This window comes from Aulostomus chinensis, chromosome 5, assembly GCF_037954235.1.
Source record: "Aulostomus chinensis isolate RoL2024-O1b breed Wild chromosome 5, RoL_Achi_v1.0, whole genome shotgun sequence".
Lineage (NCBI taxonomy): Eukaryota > Metazoa > Chordata > Actinopteri > Syngnathiformes > Aulostomidae > Aulostomus > Aulostomus chinensis.
The window spans coordinates 29,410,165-29,437,525 of NC_141324.1; the positions used below are offsets into that span (position 1 = coordinate 29,410,165).

A 27,361-nucleotide genomic window follows, 5' to 3' on the forward strand; every position below is an offset into this window, starting at 1 on the left:
TTATATTTTAGATTCTCTCTTACTTTCTACCCTACTTATTTTCCTCTGCTTCACGCGTCGAGTGCTGGTAAAGCTGAAGAACCACATGAGTCTGAACTTCCTGTGAGAGTCAAATCTTAAGGAAAAGCTCATGGAAATCGTCGACTCTCAACCAGTAAAACAACTGCGCGCACGTCTAACAGCAGCCTCACATCTCCTCCAGGAAACTACCAGCTCTCTCCGACGGTCAACATGCCGCAGGACGACACCGTCATCATCGAGGATGACCGGCCGCCGCTGCTACCGCCTCATCTCTCCGATCAGTCATCATCCAGCTCCCATGACGATGTGGGCTTCAACGCTGACGTGACGCCACCGTGGGCCAAAGAGCTTCCCAGTCAACACGAGAGGTGGGTCCAGTTTTAGGTTCCAGACTCTTGACATTAATTCCGTTCAAAGGCGGCCATCGTTTCGCTCCCACGAGCAAACACTTGGCGACAGCAAGGACGAAAAGCGGAGCGCAGCCAGACGCTTGGTGGGCGGCCGTCTGCCTCGAGCCGCTACATCAGAGCTTATTTAGTAAAGAGTTCCCATCTCCCATTTTGTGGTTTTAGGTTTTTGAAAAGGAGAAACTACCACCTCCAGCGGCGAGGGTTCAGAATTCAGTCAATTATTGTTTTATTTTTTGAACGTGTGGCTGTTTTGAGTCGACCTTCTCATGTGAGTCCTCCAAACGAGCCTCACGGACGGAAACGCCACTGGAGTGTTTTTGTCTCTTCTGTCAGTTCTCTGCTCTTTTTACCTTCCACTCTTTCCTCTGTCTGATTCTTTCTCTCTCATCTCTATCCAAGCTCTTCCTTTTCCTTACTTTCGCTCCACCTCTCTTTCAGCCCTCCATCATTCACTCACATTTTTATGTTTCTTTTCCCTTTGGACTCAGGCTGGGAAGCGCTTTGTATTTAACTCCTCAATCACGTCCGTCTTTACTCCCTTCCTTTCTACTCAGTCCATCTATTTTTAAATGACCGTGCTTCACATTTTTATACCCTGTATGTATATAATACATTTTTAAATACTGTTGCTAGGCGGACCTCGTTTAGATGAACATTGTAAGTCAATACGTCCAACATGGATTAGCGCGCCACTTTGGCTCCCGGTCAGTGGACTCTCAAGCTCGGGTTGATCCCTGACCTTTGCGTTGGCGCCCCCACACGGTTGACATTTGTGGGTTTAAGTGAACGGCTGTTGGATGAATTGCTGTGACATTTGACAGAGACGTTCACGGCTCCTTAATGGCAAATAGAAATAACTTTGTTGATGAACTGTTTATCGAGCGAGCTCATCTGGTCTCAGTATCGATTCTCCAGTGACTGTGCTGCATGACTAAAGACCTCAGATTTACTGTTTCTGTCGGCAAATGCTAGCATGCTAAGGATCTCTGTGCCTCTCCTCTAATCCAGCTCCCAGAGTCCAGAAGCACAAGCGGACGGAGCTTTCCAGAGGGAAGGTTTCGGAAGGCAGAGCATGTCAGAGAAACGCACCAAGCAGTTCGGGGATGCGGCCCAGCTTGAGATCATCAAGACCCGCAAGTCCAAGAGCATGGATCTAGGTATCGTGTTCGAAAACCTCCATCTGCCTTCCAGCCAGGGGGTCACTCGTTTGATTCCAGGAAGATAAAACTTGTCCAACAGCAGGAAGTGAGGAAGTCCTCGCTAACGTCCACATTCTCTCCGTCATGTGAACTTGGCGCGAGGGCACAAAAATTCCAAGCAGACTGATAAAAATCCCCCTCTTCCTGTTGCGTGAGCGACGAAGTTATTGAGAAAATGAAGCATAAGCTCACTACTCACTTAGTTTGTTTTCCAGACTTTCTGGCACTAAAGGTACATTATTGATTCATTTTCATTTCCACTCCGTATTTATCTGCTATTCCTTTCCACACATTTCTGAATATTTCAAGGGAACATAATCTCTCTGTCTAGTTTCAGACTTCTAGACAGATTTCTGTAGTCACCTCATCGCCTCAAACCATCAAAACCCTGTTTGATGTAACCTTGAGCGTACATCCCTGCTCACTCTCTCCTGATTCCAACATGTTTCTTCCATTTAAACGTATTCCACCCCTCGCCTCTTTGTATGAAAACAGGCTCTGCATCTCTTGCCAAAGTCAAGAACTTCACTGCGCTGATTCACCTTGAAATGCCTTCGAGCAGTCACTGATTGCTTTGGCTGCAACAGTCTCTCCGCTCGCACTCTCTATAATCATATCTAATCTTCCCCACCAGATTGCCGCTCTATGCTGTGTTGATATCACAACAAGTCTGATTGCTATCCTCAAACCCCCTCTCTTCATTCGCCATCACCCACTCACCTCCTCGTCTCGCATGGCGTCCGGTCCTAATTGAGATGAAGCCGTTTGTGATGTTTGCAGCCGTACCTGGATGTTGCATGTGGAATGTGTCATGAGCACTAACTGAACCCCAAATCTTTGTATTCCCCCCTCCCCCTCCCCCCCCCCTTTTTTATCCTTCCGCTTCCTTTAACAGTAGCCGACGAGATTAACCTCACCCCTCATCTTGAGAGCGACGCAGGTAAGCACCGGCGCAATGAAACTCTGCCACCATCACGTTTGATTCTCGAGGTTCTGGGATCGAAGCTCCACCCTGAAGGTGTTGGTGTTTCATGATGTTGGGCCAACAACTTTCGTCAGATCGGCCCATTAACCCTTCCCTTGTCCCCATGTTTGGAGTGAATCTTCAAACAAGAGCAGATTCTTTCAGGGGAACTTTTCTTTTCCAACATGGATCCTGTTCTCCTTGCATTTTAGTCTGTGGTGATGGAAACATTGTTCAAATCGCGGCAGTAAGAAGCAAAGGCCGGATCTCCCTGCAGCCTCTGAGCGGCTGTAATCTACTCCAGTGGGGCAACTGCCGACCCTCATATTAGACCCACCAAAACTGAGTTTTGTCTTACTGACAGGCTCACGCTGTGGTCGTAATTGTCCCACAACACAATGAAAAGGAGACGAGTTCATTCATCTGTACCGAGGGCTTGATTACATCATGTTTGTTGATGTCTGAGCCTGCCAGCGGGAAACAAACGCACTTTTAGTGGACGGAATTTGACGACAGCCAGTTGTCCCAGTCGCTTAGATGATGGTGTGCTGCGGGCGGCTCCGCCCTCGCTCCATACAGCAGTGATTTCAAACATTTCCATCACTCACTGAGATGGGAAAAAAAGAAAGTAAGGTCCAGGTCTAAAAAGTCACCCTGGTTCTTCACTTCGATATCAGCGATGTCTGTCTGGCACAAGCAGGAGGAGTGAAGGTCTGCGGTACGACGAAGGCCTACAGGCCTAACACGACAGATTCCGCTGAAACTTAAATATGACATTGACGGAAAATATTTCACATTAAAAGCCCACCAGGACAAGTAGAGTGGTATGTCCTGTTAGGCTTTTACATTGAAACGGCCATGCCGGAGCAGCGACGGCATTGCTGATGTCTTGCTGACCCACCTCTTGACCTGATATCTTACAGACTCTTGCCCTGCGCTGCATCTCACATCTTCCTCTTCTTGTCATGTTTTCCTGATTCACTTCTTCCCTCTAATAGATGTGACCCTTCTTCTTCTTCTTTTTTTTAAAAACTTTGATTGCGTCACCGTGGAGATGGAAGGCTTCGTGCTCACAACTCCAAATGAACTCTGCTCTGTCTTTGTGGCTTTGCAGAACAAATCAATTCGCAGCTGATTTGGGACATGACACAAACTCTATAGGAGCAGCCATGACGCCTGATTAGACCCGACATACTGACCTGCAAATGTAAACTCAGCAGCTGCAGCCGGCGCTCTGAGAGGTTCCCTAGCGCTCTACTCTTTTATGCATTTGTGTGGTGTTTCCTGGTGCGCGGTGTTTTGTTCCTTGACAAGACAAATTTGTTAGCGTGCAGACTGACGTCTTGCTGCTCTCGCCACAGTTTGAGGTCACTGCTGAACATGGTCACAAAAGCAGTCGGGTGACTGCTGATTTGATTTTCTCCCTTTTGCTTCAGATGCAGAGGTGGCGCTAATTGTTTTGTGTGTGTGTGTGTGTGTGTGTGTGTCAGGAGCGTGCTGGCGAGGGGGGAGAGCGGAGAAATCACTCTGTCCTTGGTTAAGGCAGCGAGTTGACAGCGAGTCATCTGTCATTGTCAAGTCATGTGTAGTTTCTCTGCTGCCTCAGAAGGCCTGCCTCTGAAATCAGCCACTTGGACTAAAGGACGCTGCGTACTGAAGGCGTGTTAAGAGACGGACGAGTGTCGCGGCGGTTTACGCTGACTGATGGGGTTTAATGTGAACCGACTCTTAGAAACAGCGGGGAAGGGAAGCAGTCCTGTAGAACAGAAACTTAAAAGTTGGTTCAGATTTTTAATACTGGGGTCAAAACCCTTGAACAGTGTGAGGGCGACGATGAGAAGAGTTGGGCTCCAACTTTCTGTCATATCATGATAGTCTGTTGGGAAGAGGTGGTGTGATGCATATTTGATCTGCTGCATCTGCCAAGTGGCTGCAGCATATTGGAAATTGCATAATCGTTGCGTAAGAGCCTGGGAAGAAGTGAGAAACAGAGTTTAGCATCATCTCATCGCAAAATCCGTCAGTTCCTCACACCGGAAGGACAAAATCACCTGTTTGACCGCGTTTGAGGCGAGGAGAATCACAAAGACGGAGGCGAGCGGTGAGCTCTGGCGTCAGGGCTCGGTGAACACCAGGCCACGGTTCCCGCAGCCTTTAGCCTCTTGGCTCGCGTGTCGGGTTTGAGGCTCGCGGGGGAGGAATGGCGCTTAGGCAACAAAGGTCACATGACGGTTCGAGAACTACTTCCTGAGAAATGAACGACAGAGTTGATGTTTAAGAAAGGAACTGTAAAAGTTTGGCTCTTTGGATCACTTGGGGATTATAAAACACAAGTTTTATAATAAAAAAAAAAAAACGAGGGAAAACACACACACACACACACACACACACACACACACACACACACACACACACACACACACACACCCCTCCATAAAACTCAACAATCCCCAGTAAAGCGTTCACTGAAGAACTGCTTTCCACTGATGGATAACATCTCTATCCATATAAAACTGCTAAATGAATGGCGTCCGCCCTGAAGGGTCCATTTGATCTTTACTGACCCTCAGCCTGAGCACCGAAGTCTTTGCGTCCACTGGTGGTTCAGATCAGGAAAGTGCACTTCCACCTGTGGATCCCGTTCCTACGAGGTTTCTCCTACATTTAAAAACATGCTGATGATGTTGATTCGTGGGGACCTGTCGTGTCCCGTCTGATGAGAGCCGCCGACCTTCTTTTCCGTCCCAGAATGACGTCATCGAAAACTTCCTGTAATTATGATAATTAAAGCCCTCATAAACAGTGCGGTGGTGATGCGAGCGTGCTCGTCCGGGGGCGACGGTGGCAATTAAGTTGCCTTCACTGCCAATCCAGCGTGTTCGTTAATTTAGCATCATTGTTCGGGTGATCTGCCTCTAATCTGAACTTCTCAAATGATTCATTCAGGGATGCAGTTTTAAATGCGTATGATTTAAACTCCTTCTTTTGTAGGTCCCAGCCGTGTCGAGGCTCGTCTCGTGGCATTTATACGGCGGGAGAATGGATTGTTGCACACAAATCAGGTCTTATTACTTTGTTATTCATCGTCAGTAATTCATCATAATTAGCATTCTGTATTTTCCACTATCTGGAGAAAGATCTGGCCTGGCGTTTGGAAGACAGAGCCTCGGATTAATACTCGGCTCAATATCTCACATTGATTTAGTGATAGCAAGAAAAACGTTCAGCTGGTTTATTTTTCAAGACGACATAAATGCGTCGATGTTCCGTCTTTGTTTCCACGTCTCGGACCGTCGGGGGAATTCTTCTCTCGCTGGGGTTAGATAGAACTTGAGGAAGACATTTGAAGAGTAGCCTCTTTTGATTTTGTTGCTGGTAAATGAAAAATGTTTCTCTGCGTGAACATTTATCCTCGTGAAAAGACAAGTTCCTTTTTAAAGTACAGAGCGGTAAGGCATTTACCGCTTTCTTCTCAAATCCTGTTAACTTGTTTAAGAGGAAATATACATTTTCAATCCAGACTCAGGGAATTTGTATCGATTTGAATCCATTGAAAGGTTTTCCAGGACACTGTGACCTCCCACATTTCAGCTGCTGTTTGTGTCCCGACTTCAACTCAAAACTATTTCGCTGAATCACATTTTCCAGGAATTAATAACAAGAAACAGGAATAAATTGTTCGTCACAACATTTTCTGTTTCGGATTTTCAGTTAAATGCCTGAAATAAAGTCTGATATAATCCAGGAGAAACAGGAAGCTAGCGGTGGTGGTTGCTAATTCTTAGCATAACGTTAGCTGTGTGTCGCTAACCACTGCGTTGACCCTTGAAAAATCACACAAGTGGCGTTCGTTGAAGAAGTCGATCACACAAAGCGAAATGTGCAAGTCCCTTTGTTAGCCAACCAGCTGATTTTCTGTCTATAAATATTTCAACCCTGCTAGTTTCCTTTGGCAGCCATTTTGGATTATTCATTTTGGTTGAATCAATGGTGCGAGGATGGTCGTGATTCTCCCGGCTGATCCTCGGGTCTGATTTGTTGTAAATTTCTTGCTAAATAATTCTTTGAACTGCTTCAAAACCTGCTTTCTCAGGAAAAAGTGATCTCATGGAGGCATTTGTTGTGTTTTTGACAGACGACATCACCCTCAGTCAGATATGGGATAGTGTCATGGCTGGGAATATGTCAGTTTATCAGTTATACAATTAAGATTTTAAAAAATGTAAAAGGTTTGTAACTACAGGACAGCCCAGAAGAGCCAGACCTCCTCTAAAGTGAACTCAGCCGACTACTGGAGGTTCAATGGTGCAAGTTTGGTGGAAGTGGGCTTCCTAGTGTCAGTGTAATCCTGTGGGAAGCCAGAGGGTTACCACCTCTGAGGGGTAAATACAACAACAAACCGCTGACTAAAATGCATTTTGTGTTAAAATATACACACTATAAAAAAAATAAATAAAATGAGGGCTGTTTACTTGGCAAGATGTGGGGGAAAAAGAAGGATTCAATCTGACTGCTCTGAAGTCAGCAGGAAAGTCAGTTGACCAGAGCAACAGAGCTCATCACATTCACCATTCATCCAGTCTTATCAGTAAAATGTCTGTTTTTAATAAGAGCCGGTTGTTCTGATTATTTTTCATGTGAATATCTGTGAAAAATGAGGGTATTCCAGCTTGAAATCTCATCGTCGTTCCCTCCCTCCGAATGTTTTGCTCTAATAGATTCCAGCCTGTGTTTTCGAAGTGTCTGTGGTTTATTTTGACTCTGTGGGCTTCTGGTGTCCGTTTAACCAACTTGAAAATAATCAGTGCTCTCCACTAAGCATAAATGATCCATGGTCCATTTAGCAAAGCCAAAACACCCCCGTCCTGCTGGAGCTGAGGACTTTGACAGCTCTGAGAGATGAGACGTAGTCGCCGGCGTCTCCTGAGCTCAGAGAGGTTTCTTGGCTGGAGCTGCTGACACATGTTGGACGAGGACACATTAGTGATGGAGGACGACGTGGACTGTTTGGTCAGGTCAGACAGCCGTGTCCAAACGATCACGGGGAAACATTTATGACTAATTCTAAAGCCCGGGGGGGGGTTGATTTAGCCATGTGGGCTTCACCTGCTCAGTCCATTAGAGAAATAGTTCAAATTGTTTGAAACAAGAGTGACCGACTGCTGCATGTCGTTGGACACAATGAGAGCAAAAGTCACATGATAATACACAAGGTTAAAGTCGCTACATGGCGTTTTGGAGTTTTAGAATGGCCAGAAGAATTAGTAATTAGTAACAGTAGCCATTCCAAGCTAGACGTGCTTAGCCGTCGTCGTCTGTGGACCTCAGAAATCCTCCGTTTCCTCATTCAGATCTCGATAAAAAAATCACACCATCAACTTAAGATGGGTTTTCATCCAAACGATCGGCACGTGGCAGGTTCGCTGATCCTTGCACCTCGAGATAAAACCTGCGCAGCTCCTCTGAGCCGCCGCTGGGTGGAGTCGGAACGTTAACTTGGTAGAATAACTTGAATCCGGTGATGAACGGCGGCGTCCAAACACACCGGCACAGACTATTGGGGAGTAACTGAGCGCTTGCCAGGTTGGAACCAAAGCTGTCAGACTGCTAACAAGCTCAGGTGTCAGGCCTGACTGTTGCTGTGTGTCTCCAACAGCTTAAACAGATGAGCTTGTTTTTGTTTTCTTGAAGGTTCTCATGTTCTTTGTTCCGTCTCCAGAACTAAACATCACCACGTCAGATACGTGTCTTTATTCTGTGTCTCGGTGCTCCCAGATTATTGCAATGGCCCCGGGAGGTAATCTGCACAATTCAGTTTGCATAAATCAAATAGTTTTGAAAAATATATTCCCTTCTGTCGAGAAACATGTTCTTTGACAACAGACGCATCCAGACAGAGAACGATGACCTCGCGTCTGTTGTTCTCTCTTTCTGTTTCTGATGTTTAATCCTCTCTCACCCTTCCTCTCTAAACTTGCTTATCTTCGTCTCTCTCACCTCCTATCCTCCCTCCCGACACCTCCCGCTGCAGCCGCCCTACGGTGACACCACCCAGGAGATTAGGACTCCTCCGGTTACCTTCAGACGTCCACGCCTTATCTCCTGTCATTCGTTATGCACTGTACACTGTCTCAGGCGGTGAAAGGTGCCATATGGGAACCGAAATGATGCCTGCGCCGCTGTAATAATAGTCTCAGTTTAATTAAACCATCCTGTTTGTCCCATCTCCCATTTTGCTGATGGTTATTTTCATTTGGAGATGCGCACACACACACACACACACACTCACACCAGTGCACCCATCCATCAGCTTCCTCCTCGGCCATAAAACTCTATCTAGGTGTGAAGATGGCGCAGCTGCGTCAGACCCTTCACTCCTGGTCCAAAAACCTGCTCCCGTCTGGCTTTTGTCTGCAGTGAGAACCAGTTCATCGGCGTTCAGTCGAGAGGGGCGAACGACCCTGCAGTGGAAATGCGTATGTAGTGATGCGTTGCGACCTGCCTCAGGTCCACATGTGGCGAGCGGCGGGATCTGCTCCGTTCACACTCGTCACCCCTGCCAGTGGCTTCTGAGACTTTTAGCGCCTGGACTGTTGGAGCAGTGGTGCTCTGTAGCGGCGTCCACCCGGTGCTGAGCGTGGAACTTTGAGAGCAAAGTACACAAAAGTAGTAACCGCCTCTACTAGCGGGTTTTCTGATCTCAGCTTGTTCTTGAGCTGGTTTCAGTTTGGACCGTCCACAGAAACCTCATGTCAGACCAAGGTTGAGCTCCATTTGTACTGAATTCTTGCCTCTGGCTCGTTGTTGTTGTTTTCACGAGTGTATCAGAGGTCCCTGAACGCCGCGTCTGTCCTTGTTCTGATAACGGAGCGGGCCGTCTTGTTGTTGCTCACTGGAGATCTGCAGCCATTTTACCGAGCGGAATTAAAAACGAGGATAAACACGCTGCAGGGTTCACCGCCTGTGGTAATGGCATTTGCTGTGGCGCAGCCCAAAATCTACCAGCAGTAACAGAACATGAGTAGAAACACGACTGTAGTACTCAATCATGTGGAATTGGCAGGATGAGGCTTGTTGTGACATGTATTGATAAAAATGAAACATAAGTCCTCAGATAATTTTCTTCCTCTTGCGCCGCATCATCCTTCATTATGTTTTATCAGCCGTTATTAAACCCAAGGTCAGTGATTCCAGACACATTTGGTTATCTGCTGCACCACCAGAGGTGAAGGGAGAAGTTACGAGGAGGAAGGAAATGAGTGTGCGGGCTCTCATAATGAGGCTGCGTGTTTGGTCACAGCAGTGCAGTTTCCAGAGCTCAGGTTGGAGTCCTCGTGGCTCCAAATGTCAGCGAATGAGCCCCCTCAAGATCTGAAGTCTTACTCCAGCAAACCGAAGCGCCCCGGTCAGACAGCTGACTGTTATTAACTAGTTGGTGACCTCGTGTAATGTTAGTAGCCCTCCCTCCACGTCTGGCTGCTGCAGAGAGAATCCACCCTTCATGCCAAAATAAAAGGGCAGGGGAAGATGTTTTCTAACCGACTGAGACATTGTGGAGAATCCAGCAGTTTTTTCCAGAGTCCACTTGCTGTCATGGTGACCGATGAGACTCCTGAAGCATCAACTCTACTTTTTATATGAAGTATCAGAGTAAGAATACATGTTGACCAGCTATAATGGTATTGATGGCTGGTCTTTGCTACGGCTGCCATATGAGCATCACTGCTTCAGTGTCTTCAAGGTGAGCCTGGCTTGTGATGCTGATCAGCGCCGTCATGGTCTTCTCAAAGATTAAAGAGGGGTCCCAGGAACTGATGAATGTGGTTCTGAGTCTCATGTGGATCCTGGTTTCCTGGTTTGTGTCTTTAGTCCTAGAGCTCATGAAGACCTCTTCGCTTGCCCGAGACTGTTGTAGGACCCAAAGGTTTTCGTTAGCAAGGTGCTGACTGGCGCTGGCGACTGTTGTACTGCAGTACATGTACCTTTGTATCCTTCCACCAGGTTCCTCCACGAAGGATGTGGGACCGTCTTTGGGCTTAAAGAAGTCCAGCTCTCTCGAGAGCCTCCAAACCGCTGTTGCCGAGGCAACACTCAACGGGGACCTTCCCTTCCACCGGCCCCGGCCTCGTATTATCAGGGGGCGGGGCTGCAACGAGAGCTTCCGGGCAGCCATCGACAAATCCTACGACCGACCGGCTGCTACGGAGGAGGACGACGAGGGCATGGAGACATGTAAGACGTCCTGCATTTATCCCCGTCTAATAAAACTGTCCTGTTTCCAAGGAACCACAGGTTTGATCACCGTGACCATCCGCAACTGGGAACCACGTCTTCATTCTTCAGAGAAAAACTTCAACTTTCATCACTCTGAAATGTGGAAGCAACCTCCGCTGGCGTACTGACGCCACTAACACGGCGGTGGTGGCGGCAGTCCTGAACTAAACGAGCTCCGTAGCGACTAAACTCCTGATGCGGCTTGGCTCTCATGCATGAGCGTGACGGTGTTGTGGCTGATGTCAGTGATGGGCAGCTGCTTTCATGCTTGTGTTTTCATGCTGTCAGCACGAGGCACCTGAAGGAGGACCAGGACCTGATGATGCGTTAGGGTCAGACTCCGTGGCAGGAAACGTCATCAGATGACACGAAACCTAGCACGTATGAGCCGGATGTCAAGTACAAACGATCACTTATTTCTGTCAGGTTAATTATGAATTGTTCGGTACTGTGATTGGACAGGTTTGGGCTTGAAAACCAAAGTCGCCTTCTGAAACTAGGTGTTTATGTCTCATAGTCAAAGGAGGAGGGGCGTAGCTGCAGCTGATGCGGCTCCCACTGAACCCCCAGACATCACGTGACGCAGCATTTCTAGTGTTCACGTTGCTCTGCCGCTCAAAATAAAGCATTGAATCGCTTCCGGATCATTTTCTCCCTCTACGTTCTCTGCAGTGGAGGAGGACACCGAGGAGAGCTCCAGATCGGGGAGGGAGTCTGTGTCCACGGTAGCCGATCAGACGCCGCTGTCCGGCACCGAGAAACCGCTGGTCAACGGCACCAACCGCACCAAAGAGGAGAAGAAGAAAGACAAAGGAGTGAAGGAGAAGAAGAAGCAGCAGGAGGGAGGGAAGGAGAAGGAGAAAGACAAGGACAAGGGAAAAGCAAAGAAGGGCATGCTGAAAGGACTCGGGGACATGTTCAGGTAGGACATCTGGCGTACGGCTTCCTCGTCTCACCACACCTCCTCTGTGTCTTTCATTTGACCTTCACCTCCATGACTTTACACCTCCACGCTCAACTTTCTGTCTAAAATGTCTTTAATCGCCAACATCTCCTGATGACATCGCCACAGGTGCCATTTAAAAATGAAGGTGCGTCTGTCTGTCAAAACACCACGAGGTGTGTCAGTGACAGCTGGGGTGGTGTTTTGGCCCTCCAGGCCTCCGTAGAGCTGGAGCAAGCAGGTCTGGGTCTCAGAGGCTGGAATCGCTTGAGCTCCCTATCGATTTCTCACATCAGTTAATAATCTGCTCCTTTGTGGAGAATAAGAACGTGATTAATACCTCAAACTGGGGAAGCTAAGGGATGATGTGTGGCCATGACAGCAGTCTTCCTTCGTTTCTGAGGCACCAACATTGGCAGCTTATTGCTAGTTTTACACACACACACACACACACACACAGGTTGTTGCAGTCACACAAGTTTGGGAGGATTCACACAGCCGATGTGAATCCAGCTCTCCCTCCCAATGACCGCTGCGCTCTGATTGGCTCAATATTGGCCGCATCAGATCCGCTCCATTAAAACTCTGACTGCCTGTCTGATGGGTGCCGAGTGTTTCCTGGCAGAGGCCTGAGCAGATGTGTGTTCTCTCCTAGAACACACACCCAGTGTGAGGAAACAACCCACCAGAACGTGACTGGAGGTGCTTCAAGAGTGCGATTCACGCCAGTTATCGCATCTTATAGTTTGTCATAAATGAGAAAAATAAAGATGATCATCTGAATTTGTTATTCCCATTTCGCTCTTTGTTGGCCCTGTTAAGCCTTTATTTTTAACAAGAGTTCTGGGGCGGCTCACCGGACGTTCACCTCAGAAGAGCCAGGTCTCGGCTGCTAGGTTGTTCTGTTACACTGTTTCCTGCCCCTGGCGTCCACAGTGATGTCAAAGGTTCTGTGCACTTCTGTAGGTTGTTAAGGTGCACGAGAAAAGAAAAACAGGGTTAAAACTGTCACGTGTTTTATCTTCCATGATGCGTGCATGATGCATGATAAGAATGTGCCACCGATTCAAAAACGGCTCGCGCTTCCACGGGACAGAACCGGTTTTTGACCGTACCCTGATGTTGATGATGACTTAAGATCACCAGCCCTGCAAGCTGCTGTTCGAATTTTTGTTCTTAAATTAAATTATTGTTCTGTTTTTGTTTTTTTGTTTTTAGTCAATTAACTGTGATTACAGTTGTGCTGTCAGAAGTCGGCTGTTCTGGGATCACACGGCCGTGAAAACCCTGTAAAAGTCGCAGGGGTTTGTGACTCAGGCTAAAAAGATGGAAGCATTTTGATACGTGACCTCGCACATCTCCTGGAGATCTGTGGTAGGGTTTTCAATGGCCTGTAGACGGAACCAAGACGGACATCCGTCCCACCCACCCTGTTTGATTGACAGGTAACGCGAGGAGCACCAGTATCGTGAACACCGCGGCACTGGGCGCCTCGCAACAAACACATTCCTAAAAGGTTTTTCAATAAAAGTCAGAAATTGGATGGTTGTTTTTTTTGTAGGTGTCAACATGTCATGATGAAACAGCATGCAAATGTGTGAGTTGGCCCAAAGCACGCAGGCTGGATGTGCTGGGAACAGAATTACCTTTTTCTTTTTTTTCCTCTTTTTTGAGAAGTGTATGAAAGTAGTGTGTGAGCGAGTGGCTCTGGAGCACGTCGAGAGCCCCTGACGAGTGTCATGTGTTTGAGCGACTGTGTGTGAACGAGTGAGTGAAGAGTCTCGGTGCACCAGAGTCGCCGAGATTGAACTTTGATGTGTGTTTGCGGGGAGGGGGAGGGTGAGGGGGAGGGTGAGGGGGAGGGTGCGTGTGTGTGTGCGTGTGTGTGTGTGTGAGTGAGAGAGAGAGAGATCAACAGAGCTGCCACAGCCTGACCCTCTCATGTCTCCAAGGCCTCACACTTGGTCCCAATCAAAGCCTCATTACCATCAACCCCTGCCAACGGAGCAGCCTGCCAACTCTCCATCCACCTCTCTCTCTCTCTCTCTCTCTCTCTCTCTCTCTCCCCCCCCCCCCTGCCCCTCTCTCTCTCGCTCTCTCTCTCTGATCATCACTTGGACTCAGAAGCAACACCCAGTCTGTTAGCTTGGCATGGGAGAAGTCGGCTGTTGCCCAGAAATTGGAGGAGTTTTGGAGTGTCGTTGGTGTGTGTTCCCGTCAAGAGCAAGTGAACAAGCCTGAACTTAGAAAAGGCTCACACTGACAAACCTCATCACGGTCACGTCGCACACGAGGCGCTGTGACGCCGCTCTCCCCATCTGCCCGCCGCCACTCTCAGCAACACACACTTGGTTTTTTTTGGGGTTTTTTTTTTGAGTTAGAAGTTTCCTCAGTGGACGGAGGGACGCTCATTCCCTCGACCTCTCTGACCTGCTAACAATGATGCTAACAAGCGCTCTGATGATCGCCGTAGCATCATAACCTATCGCTTCTGTTGCACACCGTCAGCAAATTAAGACCCTTGGATGCTGGTACGCTCATTAAACTCCAGTGAATTAAACAACATGTTGGATGGATGAATTTTATCTCGCCAGGAGGAGCTGCGTGAGCGGCATGTTAGCAGGTTAGCAGCTGTGCAGAAGCGTGAGCTGTTGGTGCAACTCAGCACCAAACACACCCAAGTGTCATCCTCTCAAAGAAAGAAAAGCCAGTGCGTGTGCGTCTGATTTTAACAGGAGGTTGTCAGTGACCTTTCATGAGAAGTTTTCATCAAACATTCAAGTAAAACATACCCAAAAAAAAAGTCAGTTTTTGCACATTGCCCCTCAGGAGGTGGTTCGTCGGGATAAACTCTTCTCTCTCTCTCACACACGCACACGCACACACACGCACGCTTCATATCGACTGTGTGGAGGCTTACGTTGGGGATCTGCTCGGATATTAGTGTTCAACTCGCTCATCAAGAGTTCTTATTACTTTATTTCCTTCACACTATCTGAGTTTCACACCCCCCTGAGTGGTGCTGCTGCTGGGTGGGACGCTAACAAACCGTTGCTCCGCCTGGCTGCCCTCCATCAAGCGTAATGTGAAAATTACACATAAAAAGTTATTGATGACAGCGTGGCCGATTAGCTGGAGCTCTGGAAACGGTTCCTGTTTGTTCCTGTTGGTCCTGGAACATAAAGGCCTGCGTCAACCATCAGTCCTGGAACGAAAGAGTAATCGTGTCCCCAGCACTGAAGATCTGTGATGGGGGTGTCTGAGGACAGAGGGTCTCACACCACTTTAGAGACCGTGAGGCCCCTCGGGGCAAACTCTGACTTGTGATTTTGGGTTTAATAAATACAAGTTGATCGTTAAGACCGCAAGAACCAGAGTTGAATCTGTTCATCAAAGTTCACGTGGTTGAACAAAGGCTGAGGACAAATCAGGGGAAGATGCTGGATTCATTTCTGTGTCTTTGCCAAGACTGCAAATGATGTGACGAACTTTTTCTCCTGGTAATGATTTCACAGTGTGATTGTTCATTTATCAAACGTGGGATGGAAGCGGGAGCAGATTTCTGGATTATTAGCAGACATTTTCAAGCCTGCCATTGCCCGGTGATTAGAGCGCTGGAGCGGCGTTCATTTATCCTCACTTCTGTACTTTGTGACAAGTGAACGTCTCAGTTTAATTGACATTTCTGTGGTGCCGCATTTCCAATATGCCACCAAAAACTAGCGGCAACGCGGCAGGACGTAGTGCCGCCTTAGTGGCGTTGGAATGATTAGCGGTGACATGCGTGGGGTCTGCTCAACAGACCCAGACGTATCCCTGACATTTGAAAGTTGTTGTTTCTAACCTCAGAAACCCGTCACAGTGGTATTATCGATGGCCTCGGGCTCACCAGACGAGGCGAGTCTAACCGTGCCTGGAATATAAGATAATTAAATGCCCTGCCGTCTCCTCTCCAAAGTTTTTCCATGCAGTCATAAATCTTGGTGTGTGTGTGTGTGTGTCTGTGTGTGTGTGAGATGGGGAGAGTTGGGCTGTTTTTAAGAGGCTGTTAATGAAAGTTAGTGGTGTGGAGAGAGAAAGCACCAACAACGGCTCACTGGTATCGATCACAGCGGCTCCTCGCAGCATTAATGGCCAGCTGTCACTCTCGTCAGCCTCTCAGACGACTCTAGTTAAATTCATCAGGTAATGGACCCTGGTCCCCAGGTCCACGCTCCCCCGCAGCATCTCCTCCGCCAGCTTTTCTGACGCCGGTGTCCTCCACTCTTTGTCTACTGTCTTTTGTGCTTGTGAAGACTTTTCAGGAATTCGAGGAGTTGCGGTGGCTGTGTTTAACAAGTATAAAAATTTCTGCCCACCATCAGGTGTGATGGTGTGTTTGTCAGCAGGATATCTAAAACAAAAAAAAACGTGTTTCGATGGGATTCTGCAGGAAGACGGGTACAACTACAACTTGAATGACTTTTGGAAGCATCGGGATAGTCAAGACTGCTGCAGGTCATGTTGCCGTCTTTCTGGACTGGTTTGGATCGATTCTGTATCCAGGTAGTGAGTGTTGTGATGGGATGCGTGCACACATGTAAACATTTTTATGGTCGTCATTTAACAACACGTCTCGGCGTGGACGCGGATGTAAACGCTGACGGACTCACAGAACCAAGAGGTGCTTCTTCACTCTTCTCCTCTTCAGTTCTTTAACACTCGCGCTTCTTTGGATGATGTGAATTTTTGCCTCTCTTCTTCTTGTGCCACCTCACTCCCTCTTTACTTACACACGCACACACACACACACGCACGCGCACTCACGGCACTTGAGGACATCTTTCAGTGTAGTTTAGTTTTGTGTCTTAATGTTTGATTCATTTAGTTTCCTGTGCACTTGTTCATTTTTCTCTTTCTGGTTGACTGGTCGTCTGTGGCTTTCATTAAAACACACACACACACACACCTTCCCTGGGCACTATCTCTTTAGAAGTCGTAGATATTCTCTGTGGACTAATTTCCCTGTGAATAATCACAGAGGTTCATTGTAGAAGTGAGCGTAGCGCCAAAGTCGTTCCTCCGACGCGCTGCTGCTTTATACCGGCCCAATCAGGCTGAAATGTCCCTGCAGTGACTCCTATTCCTCTCAGTCAATATCATTACCGTGATGGCCGACGCCTCCTTCATTCACCGCTCTGCCTCTTAAGACACTGAATTGGCTTTGAGCGTCATCCAAGTGGTTCATTCGAGAGTTTGACTCAAGCACAAGTCCAGCCTGCGGGGTTTTAGTGGGGTTAACATTTTCAGTCGTTAAAAACATCAGAAGGTTGAAGTGATGGTTTCAGACCTGAAGGATCTCCCTGATCCTGCTCTGTCACCTGACGCACACCAGCGCATCTCTCTCTGGGAAAAAAAAACTGATCGAGGAACTGCAAAAAGAGAAAAGCCCGACCTGCTGATGGTTGCTATGTTTGTGTTCCAGGTTTGGGAAGCATCGCAAGGATGAGCGGCCCGGGGAAAAAGTGGACCGTAAAGGTTCAAGCAAGTGGAGAGCAGAGGAGACGCAGGCTTCAGAGGAGGAGACGATGAAGATGAGGATGGAGCAGGAGAGGTGAGCCGCTTTCCGACGGCGTCGTGCTAAAGCCTCTTTGTCCCTGGTTCCGCGTGATTCCCTCGCAGCTGCGGATTCTAATTTCAAAAGGAAAACATTGTCACAACCTTGCAGCTCTAGTGAGAGAAACCTGCATCAAAGCAAAGCAAATACACAATTCCTATTCTCCCGGGATCACTCGCAGGGCTTCTTATGCTAAAATGTGTTTTATCCACCTTGATCACAGCGAGACGAGTGCGAAGCCAAATGAAAAGCGTCTGTGTTGAGCATTTCATCTGCCCTCAATATGCTCATTGAAGCTGAAATGAGTTTTGGTCGCAGCTTGAAGGTTCTGTGCCGCTCACAGCTCTGATAAACACCTGGGGATCCTGTGTCATTTAAAAACGAGCAGGCTGATCTCAGGTCTGTTAGCTGAGGGAGCGACAGGCCAAGAAAGAACCTGCTACATTTTGATCCGGACCATCGGGACTCACGTGCCTGAGTCTGCCTCCTTGAGGGAGTTTCTTCACATTTCTGCTTTGGCTTTTGTCAACACTGCGAGAGTGACCGTATATTTCACTTTCCACCCATTGCCACAACCTGCAGCTGCAGCTGAAGCCCAGATCAGCTGATCCCGCCGCCTCTCTGACGTCACTAACCAAACACTTGACGGGTTACTCTTCCTGTTATTGCTGAAACGTGTCTTGGTGCGTTGCTCCGCCTCATGAGCTCTCGTGTTCACCTTAGCGACGGTGGATGATGAGTGGATGAAATGTTAGCTTCTCAGCCACAGACGTTTTAATGGCACTTTCCATAGAAATATCACATTAATGACTCTCATCTCAGGAAATATTAGGCGGATCTCGATGGTCCTGGAGTTTTTGCTGTGTGGTTAAAAGCCTGTGGACAGGCAAGCCCTTCAACCACTTAGTGGCTGTTGAACATGCAATTACAGAACCGCTGGCCCGTCTCTGCTGCTGGAACAGCCTCCCTTCTCTTCTGAGGGTGTTGTTCGACTTCTTCCCAACCTGGCTGCGGGGAATTTGCTCCCAGCACTTCCACTGAAGCATCAGCAACTGGTGTTCCAGTTCATCCCAGTGGTGCTTGATGGTTTTGTGACTTATTTTAATGTTAAAGACAAATAAAGACACAGGGTTGCGTAAAACGTCACCGTGCAGCGCGGCATAAATACCAGACTGAACAACGTCTCTGAGGAACCGTGGCGCCCGCGAGGGTAAAATAATGACCCGTAATTGTGCAGTAAAAACTGATTAGATGGGTAGGAACCTCATCATTTCCTTGTCTTTTCTTGTTATCAGGTGAACGTCGGGGAAAAAAAAAATAGCCCCGAGACAGCAAGCCTCTTCCTCCCTGCGACTCTGTCTCTCACCTAAATGAAATGTCAGGTGGGCCTCGCACCAGTTTTTGGGGGCAATGGTTTATAAATGCCAAGGCCATTACAGCCCTGCCCGCAAATTAATTCCCACCTCTCCACGTAGCGGCGGCGGTCATTACTGCTGCACTCGCTCATTATGAAAATTTAGTTTGTGATTTTTTTTTCTTTACGCCTGCAGAGCAAGAAGTCCAATAATATGATTGTAGCTGAGTCTTTCTTTATGAATTGGCAGAAGGTTGCTGCAGATGCAGAAGATGGCGAGGATTTCTAAAACCTTTGGTCTTCAAACTTAACAGTGGATTCTCTCTTATTTGTGGTCTGTAAATATTAAAGTCTCTTGAGTTGATTATGGCGGCGGAGCTTTGAAACGTATTAATAAGGGCGGCTTTGTTTCATTTCAGACATGCGGGCACACCTTCATGTGTGGAGCCGCTCAGGCTCCAGAAGGCAGAGCCTCCTGTGGGTTTTGCTGACTTTTATGTGCCGCATTACATTTTCTCTTTTCAGTTGTAACCTGGAGGTTGGGAAGCTTTTTTGATCTTCTAATTTTGCAGAAGTTTCAAAAGGTCTGTAATATCATTTTCTTCTTCTGCTTCATAGGAAATACAGGATTTATTATTGAGTACGTTATCGAATACCATTCGAATTACAATGATATAAGGCCGCAATTCCTTACAAGTGAAGGAAGAAGTGGTCATATTTCCATCTAAATGATATTATTTCTGAATAGTTTCATCCTCTGGGCGAGGCCCAGGCCGTGTGCAGGACAGTGAATATCTGTGCAATTATTCGACAGCTCATAAGCGACACTTATGTTTGCCAGGGAGGTGATTTGTAGACCACGTGAAAATAATATCTTGTTGAGGAAAGGAAAATTCAAATCCAGAATATTGAACATGCAGACAGGCTTTTGATTTAGTTGATAACATCTTTCACCCTGCCAGGAAGTCCAGCACAGCAGGTGATTACTGCTGGGTTCTCCGCCGATCCAAGACCCGGTCACAGAGGTCCCCTTTTCCACAGAGACTCTGCTGTGCTGCAGACACAACAGTGTTTTTTATTTTGGAGGATGTTCCACCGTTCCCTCTGTCCCTGCTCCAGAGACACTGACGAGGTGCCGCTAGCTCCGCTGCTGGCTGGGAGGTGGAACGATCTGTTCCCAGTCCTTCGCCTGGAAGTCTGTCCTACAGTCACAGAGGCGTAGTATTACCACGTAGCAAAGACGTTCAAAAGTACCGTTTGTGTTTGGTATCGTGATCCACGCAGAACAGCTCTCCTGAGCATGTGGGCTTTGCAGTTCCGTTCATGTTGCAGGGTGTGACGACAGCAGCAGGTTCATGGTTAAACAGCACAGGGCCTTCTTCCTGGGAGCAGCCTGGCTCAGGGGGCAGAGTCGCCGTCCCGGTAATCAAAGGGTTACTACTTCAATCCCCCTTTTTCCAAAGAAAGTACCTCAGCATGCCTCCACGCCAGCTACTCAACCCGACTGCTCCCAACTTCCAAAGCAGCCTGAGGCAACATCAGCTGCTCAGTGCCACAGCATCAGAGAAGCAGGAACGCAGTCCGTTCTCATGTTCTGCTCCCGTTTTGACTTCAGCTTGCGACACATCGGGCCGATGAGAAGAGCGGACTCCCTGGCACTGATATCCTGTGTGAAGACAACGGCACCTCAAAACAAACAAATGCATCACTGGATTTAGACCAAGACCAGCCGGCACAGACCTGCTGAGGTCGCTTCTGCTGTCGTGGGTGTACCAGGTGCAGCAGCGGCAACCGTCTGGTATCGCTAGCTGGCTTTTTTACTGTTGCCTGTTCATCGGTTTTGCAGACTGAAGCAGAAGTCATCCGGTCACAAGTTCAATTGACTGAGTCGAGGAACAGTCCAAGTGCCTCAGAACGGGTCCAAGCTTTGTGGCGCCGTATCATAAAACACCGCTGGATGTCCACGTTATCAGACCAGAATGACTTTCAGCGGCCATCTTATCCCACTGGACCTTCTCCCGCCATGTATTTCCTGCCTTTCACTGGGCTCTATCAGTTGTGTCAGCCTTCGCGCTAAGATGAAGCTTTATTACACGGCGGGCACAATAGCACATAATGGACCATTGTTCTGGCTCGATGTGGTAGAAAGGTCACTCGTCAAACACATTTCTGGAGCTATAATGTCCCATCCTGCCATTTCTATACCCCTTTATCTACCGACTCCCCTTCTTGTTCAGCCGCCCCCTCTCTGGTTCCCTGTCTGATCGTTTACCCTTCACGCCGACTATTTCCATCTCTCATCAAGGCTACTGCTTTTCCTCCCCGGCAGAACTTTTTTTTTTAGCAACATTTCCTTTTGAAGTGCTCGTCATGTCGATGGAGGCATGTGGCGGAGGGGGAATCCACTCGGTGCAGCATCAAGTCCTCGATAGATGGATTTATTATAATTTACTCAAGAAAACTGTTTGGGAGCATAAAGGCCCACCGGGCTGTGTGGACCGGGTCCACGCACCACCCAACACGAGTGACCAGAATGACTCCATCCAAGGAAGTCTTGCCAACTTGCTTGGTGTCTCTCTCATTCAGCAGTTGGGCATCATCGCATCTTTTTCGTTTTTCGTTTTCTTTTTCTCAGCACGACAAAAACAAGAGCTCCACATGTTGGGTGACTAAGGGCGCGGCGGTTCACTTCAGCCCCCAGCCGGAGCGGCGTGTTGATCAGGTTGTTCTTGCTTAGAAAGTCAAAACCCTGACATGAAGGGAACTGCAGGACAGGAGCGAGTCTGTGGCTGCAGACCAGTTGTTTCAATCCAAAATTGTTGGCCTCAATTAGTTGGAGATTAGATTATGTTCGAATCAAGCCCCACTTGTTACCCTATCAGTGGGATTTCTCTCAGTTGTTTCTGACCGTCAGGATTAACCTGGTAATAATCTCAGTTATTAGACTCTCAAGATTTATTCAGCAAAAATTAAAGTCCCAGACAGTCAGTGTGGCTTTTTTCTGCCGATGATGGTTTTTACTCTGATCTCTGACAATTTGTCAACCAAACAATTGAATCAGAAGAAAGTTAATTTGGTCAAAATGATCACGCTAAGTTGCAGCTGTGTATGTTCTTCCTCACTCAGCACTGTCGGTTGGAGGCTCCGTCCTTCCTCCCTCCTCAAGTGGCCCCATTGACCTGTCCAGAGGCTCTTCAGGGAAGGGCTCTGGATTGGCTGCTCTGGTCTTATCTTATCAGCTTGTGTATACAATCATTAGTGGCTCCCACTTCTGCTGGTTCTGCTTTCTCTGATGGAAAACACAGCTTTTCCTCTGGGTTTAAAGTTAGATCCTTCAAGGGCCCCGCTTCCTTCTGCACTATTAGATAATTGCTGATTCCACATAAAGTGCACGCACAGCATCCACAGGTTTTTCATTGACGTGGATTAAGTTGTTGGGCGAAGAGCCCATTTTTACTGAGGATTGTTCCTCTGACTTATTTTTCCATCCATATGTGCCTTTTTGAAAAATTCCACGTTGTGTAGCATGCGATGGGGAGCCCTCTTTATTAGATTTATTGTTTCATTATGCACAGCATGGGAATGTTCTGGAGGAGGATTCTGGCCCACTGGGTGTTCAGTCAAGTCGAACCCCCCCCTCCACACACACACACACACACTCACACACGCACACACACACACACCAATGTGACTGCCCCATTGACTTTCCCACCGCCATTAAAAATGGGCCTGGAGAAAAGAGAGCGCGATGATAATTGGTAGTTGTAAAGCTCTGATAATTGGCAAGGCTATAATTATGGGTGTGCACGATAGGTAGTCCCCACCACCACCACCCCCACTGCCCCCCCCCCCCCCCTTTACAAAACTGCGTTGCCAGTTCACATGATAACGGCCCTAAACAGAACAAGTGTGAGTTCTGTGTGAGACAGAGAGAAGTCAAAGGTGTGTGTGTGTGTTTGAGAGACAGGCAGAGAAAGGGATGGGAGTTGTACATTAGTAGCTCTCTTAACGCTGAGCGCTGTGGGGGCGAGAGCCTATTATACATTGTGGTGTTTGGTGGGAAAAAACCCAGCATAAATAATGGACTTCACATCTTCTCTCTGCTCTGTAATGGAAAGTTCAAAAGGCACAATAAACAAATCACTAGCAGATGTTGTCGTGGCTCATCTGCTCATTGTTCATGTGACGCCTGAGACGTGGAGCGTCTCCGGCTAGCGGATCCTGTTACGGGGTGTGAGTTAAACCCCCAAACATGACGGCGTTTAGTCGTTGACACACAGACTGACACTGACTTCTGCTGCTGTTTTTGACGAGTTCGTTCAGATGTGATCAGCATCATCACGGTGAGGAAGATGGGAAAAGATACAAGTGTTTATTTGGTGCCTTGCTAGCTTAGAGGTACTTACAGATGTAGCTTAACTCAATTACACACACGCACACACACTGATGGTGAAGGTTCCCTCACCAGGAGGAGGTAGAGGTTGAAGTACAGCTGATTTAAACTTGCTCAAAGGGTCTTTGGTGTAGCAGAAGCCTCAGTAGAACGTACATGAAGCCAAATGTGTCCTCAGCTGGGAGCCGCCGACAGACCCCATCCAGACAGGAGAGAATGTTTGTCCTCTTGTGTGACAGAGATGTTACAACGGCACAGATGTTTGTTCCCTCAGAGGCTGCATCATTAATGGATTTACAAACCCACTTTGCTGTCGAAGCTTCAGTGAAAGGTATTGAGTGAAAGGAAGCGCCCCCCCCCCCCCCACCACCACCACCACCTCTACCTCTGAATCCACTGACACATTTTCCTCCCTGAAAGGCATAAAAGTGAGTTCTGCCTGTGTTGACATGCTGACAAGCACAATCACTGAGAGACACAACTCCTGTTTCCTCAGACACTGCAGGATATGTTGGACAGTGTTTACTCAACGTCTAAATACATTTCCCACAATCCAACATGAACTAAGAAGATTTTAATACCAGGATGTCCATCATCATTTTCACCATCAGGATCCAGGCCAAGACCCGGGAGCTGAGGGAGCGCCAGGCCAGGGAACGGGACTACGCTGAGATTCTGGACATCAGTCGCTCCCCAGAGAGGGCGTCTGAGGACGAGCACCCGTACGCCGGCATCAACCCCCTGAATAGCTCTGTGGACAGCGGGCACAGCCGGCCCCACAGCCCCCGCGACGATTACCCGCACATCCATCCGCACCACCAGCACCAGCACTCCGACTCCCTCTACACCCAAGTCAGCAAGGCTCGCAGTGAGCGGCCCCCATCTGCAGACAGGTAGGAAGCAGGACCGCCCGATGTCTGGAGGTATAAAGCAGCTCCTCTGCTGCCGCTGTGGTTTTATGGTGTTGTCGTTTATGTTGTCGAGCGACTTAAAACCGATGAATTCCAGTGGAGTTGCATTCCTCCTCAGATGCCATTTCACACCGGTGACGGGCTGCCATTCATGGTTCAGCAACCTTTTTACCTCTGATTCAAAAGCAGGACCCGGTCATGGTATTTGAGTAAAAGGTCTGCCTGGATTCTGCCTCGCATTCCCAGCTCTCTTAGGTCTGAGGCACAGAAACAGTATGCTGGCTATCACACCTGGAGGAGAAAATAATCACAGCAACAGAAGGCAGGCGGTAAATGTCAGCTTGCCAACTGCTAGACACAATGCACCATTCTCAGGGGAAAGTTGGATTACTCCGGGGAGGGAGCGAGTGAATGGAAACCTTTGAATATCAGTCTCTCTTTGTGTCGCCCTTGACCTTTCTACCTCTCTTCAGTCTCTCTTGTTGCTTTCACCTTTTTGCCTTTTCACTTAGCTACATTTCCGTGAAGCGTTCTGCTGAGCAGCAGCCAACTCGCACCTTCTGTGTGCATGATTGGCAGCCGTTGTAATTTTAAAATAATCCTCAGTGGCTTGGCAAGGAGATCCTGAGCACCGAGTGTCTGCTTTGTGTTCAGATACTGTACAGGAGGAATTATGAGACTGTAACCCAAAGCCAACTCAGTGACCCCAAGTAAACAGCTCAACGTCAGCGGTTAAATGCCTGAAATAAGGTGAGAGGCTTAACATATTTTAATGTTTCGCCCTGTTGCGTAAAGTTATCAGCGAATAGAAAACGAGAATTTTGAAGCATTTCATGCGCCCTTAAAGCGTCGGGCGAAATTAGACGACAGAGGTTTCCTCAGACATTTGAGCCAAAAACAGAAGAATTCTGATCTCAGTTGCTGTGACGTTGAAGCCTCGCGTCGTGATGTCATTTTCTCGTAGCCTAACGTTAGCTTTGTACTGGTCGCCATTGCATTTAAGCATCAAAAATCCTAAAAGTGATGACTACAAAAACACAAACTACACCACTGGCGAGTATTTATACACATCCAAAACTCAAGTTGGTGGCGTTCATGGTGCTGCGTTGTGTTCTTTGAACAGTGGCGGTGGATGTTGAGCAAATGGTTTTGCAGTTGGAGCTAAAAAAAATTGAGCAACAGCGACTAGATTAGCTATAAAAGAGCTGAAGCCAGAGGAGGAGATGGGGTGGACTGTGAGCGTGTGGACAGGCGTAGGATGAACGTTTGGAGGCAGACCGCTCAGCTGCTGTGGTCTGCATCGACGAGGCCTTTCGTTACGCGTGCGAGCAGATGCATGTCGGTCTACACCACACACTCCACGCTCCAGGTGACACTACAGCATCCAGGTGACACGTGGGGGACTTCAGTGACGATTATCTTGTAAAGTCAAACATGCAAGTCTCGTGTCCCTTTTATTTAGCCTCATTTCAACAATAAGTCAATAGACAATCTCAATGGCTTGCGATTCGAGGGAACCTGTGCTAACTTCCATGCTGAACTATATAAACATGGCGTCTCTGCGGTGCTCTATCGCCTCCTGAATGGTGTCAGACTCACAGCTGGCCGCCGGCGGTGGCTCTCTGCACCGCCATGTCTGTGCTGAGTCGCTCCTTATTTCTCCTCCAATCAATGAATGGAGAGATTTGCAGGCCAAGATGGATTTAGGACATGTGAAGCTGATGGAGGACAGCCTGCAGTGCAACAGCGGCAGAGCTGAATGAAAGACTTAGTCTTAGTCTTAGTCTTAGTCTTAGTGGGTTGTGCACATCCCCAGATGGCCCCGGCAGCCTGTGTGTACCTCAAGAGTGCTGCAGCTCATATTGATTCATAATTCATTGTGCTGCTGTTGTCGTTGCACTTTTTTCTTGTTCCAAGTCCCTGCTGTGGTACTTTGTGATGCTATGCAGATGCAAAACAGAAGATAATGCTCCAGCATGGAAGATACCGGCTCCTATCTAATTAGGTGAGGGAATTTTAATCATAAGCTTATTAAAGTTTATAGCTTTAGCATTCATTAACTATATTTATTTAGCCAACAAGGTATTTCATCTATGAGGTGAAGTACAACCACGGCATCAGCAAACAAATGAATTAGTGCTGAAATAAAAGGTCTGGTGATTATTTCTGTATGACTGACAAAGTCTGTTAATTGTTTCATTAGTAAACTCATTCAGCAAGAAACATGATGAGTGTTGGTGGATTTAAACTTTCAAAATGTGGGATTCCATTTTGTTTTGTGGCATTTACGTAAAAGATGTGGAGGTTTTGGACCTTTGGTTGGACAGAAGCAGACATTAGTCGGCAGTAAAGTGTGTAAAATACCTAACTAACAACTGAACACTCTCACGGTGGATGTAAAAGAATGACATTTTCAATTCAATAATGTTCTACTCAGACGTCTTCCCAGGCTTCGTTCCTAGTGGCTTTGACTGGATGAGGGGTCCAGCATGCCAGAGGCACACAACCCTTAAAGATAATGTGTTCTTTCCCAGAACTCCAGTCGTAAGAAAAATATACGTCCAGAACCAGGAAGTGTGTTTCCTGTCTGCCCCCTAGTGAACAGGAAGTGAATTAGACTGCCATGCCAAACGTGGGAGCGCGGGACGCCGCGGTGGGAGTGTTTGTTATTGTGGGGCTCGGATGGCAGCGGGGGCTCGTATCAGGGCCGAAGGGTTGTAGAGATCTGATCAAAGCAATAACACAAGAAACTGAGAGTCAAGGAGAATTCTTTTTTTCTTCTCTTGCACAAACACAGCTTTTTAAAACACGCATGATAAGTTCAGACATGACCAGCGTGAGGTGTGGTTTGAGTCTGCCGGACGGGCTCTCCTTGTTTCACTCCTCAAATTATTAAGTATTGAAAATTATAAAGTATTGTAGTTTGCAGTAGAGGAGCAGATGGATCTTTTATCAGCATCAGCTCAACTACGCTTGATAGGCTTCTGAATGTCATTGCGGTTGTTGTTGCACGGGTCGTTCGTTGCAGCGTTGTGATTGTCACGCCGTCAGATTGAATGCGGTCCTTGAAAGACGTCTGTTTGTACTTCCTCTTAGTTTCTCTTCAGAACTCTTTATCCGGCCATGCTAATCATAAGCGGCCGTGATGACGCTACCAAAGCTACACTCGATCTGGAAACCGCAAAGGCACAAACACACAGCAACATTTTCAAAACCAGCACAACGGAGCTGAACAGCAAAATGGCTTCACAGTGAAATCTTCAGATCAGCTCCCACTGCAGTGCTGGGCTTGTGTT

At 47.8% G+C, this 27,361-nt stretch overlaps 1 protein-coding gene across 14 annotated transcripts in view; it reads left to right on the forward strand.

Moving 5' to 3' along the window:
• pard3ab (par-3 family cell polarity regulator alpha, b) overlaps positions 1-27,361 on the forward strand; it is a 226,785-nt gene that overhangs the window by 149,105 nt on the left and 50,319 nt on the right. For 10 of the 14 annotated variants that reach the window (XM_086204487.1, XM_086204488.1, XM_086204490.1 and 7 more), the window contains 7 exons: positions 203-389; positions 1,440-1,588; positions 2,526-2,570; positions 10,596-10,826; positions 11,541-11,790; positions 17,276-17,404; positions 23,766-24,047. In XM_086204487.1, the coding sequence (XP_086060613.1) occupies positions 203-389; positions 1,440-1,588; positions 2,526-2,570; positions 10,596-10,826; positions 11,541-11,790; positions 17,276-17,404; positions 23,766-24,047 (1,273 nt within the window). The remainder of the gene's footprint in view (positions 1-202; positions 390-1,439; positions 1,589-2,525; positions 2,571-10,595; positions 10,827-11,540; positions 11,791-17,275; positions 17,405-23,765; positions 24,048-27,361) is intronic. The other 4 variants (XM_086204489.1, XM_086204498.1, XM_086204499.1 and 1 more) reach the window with 1 other exon arrangement.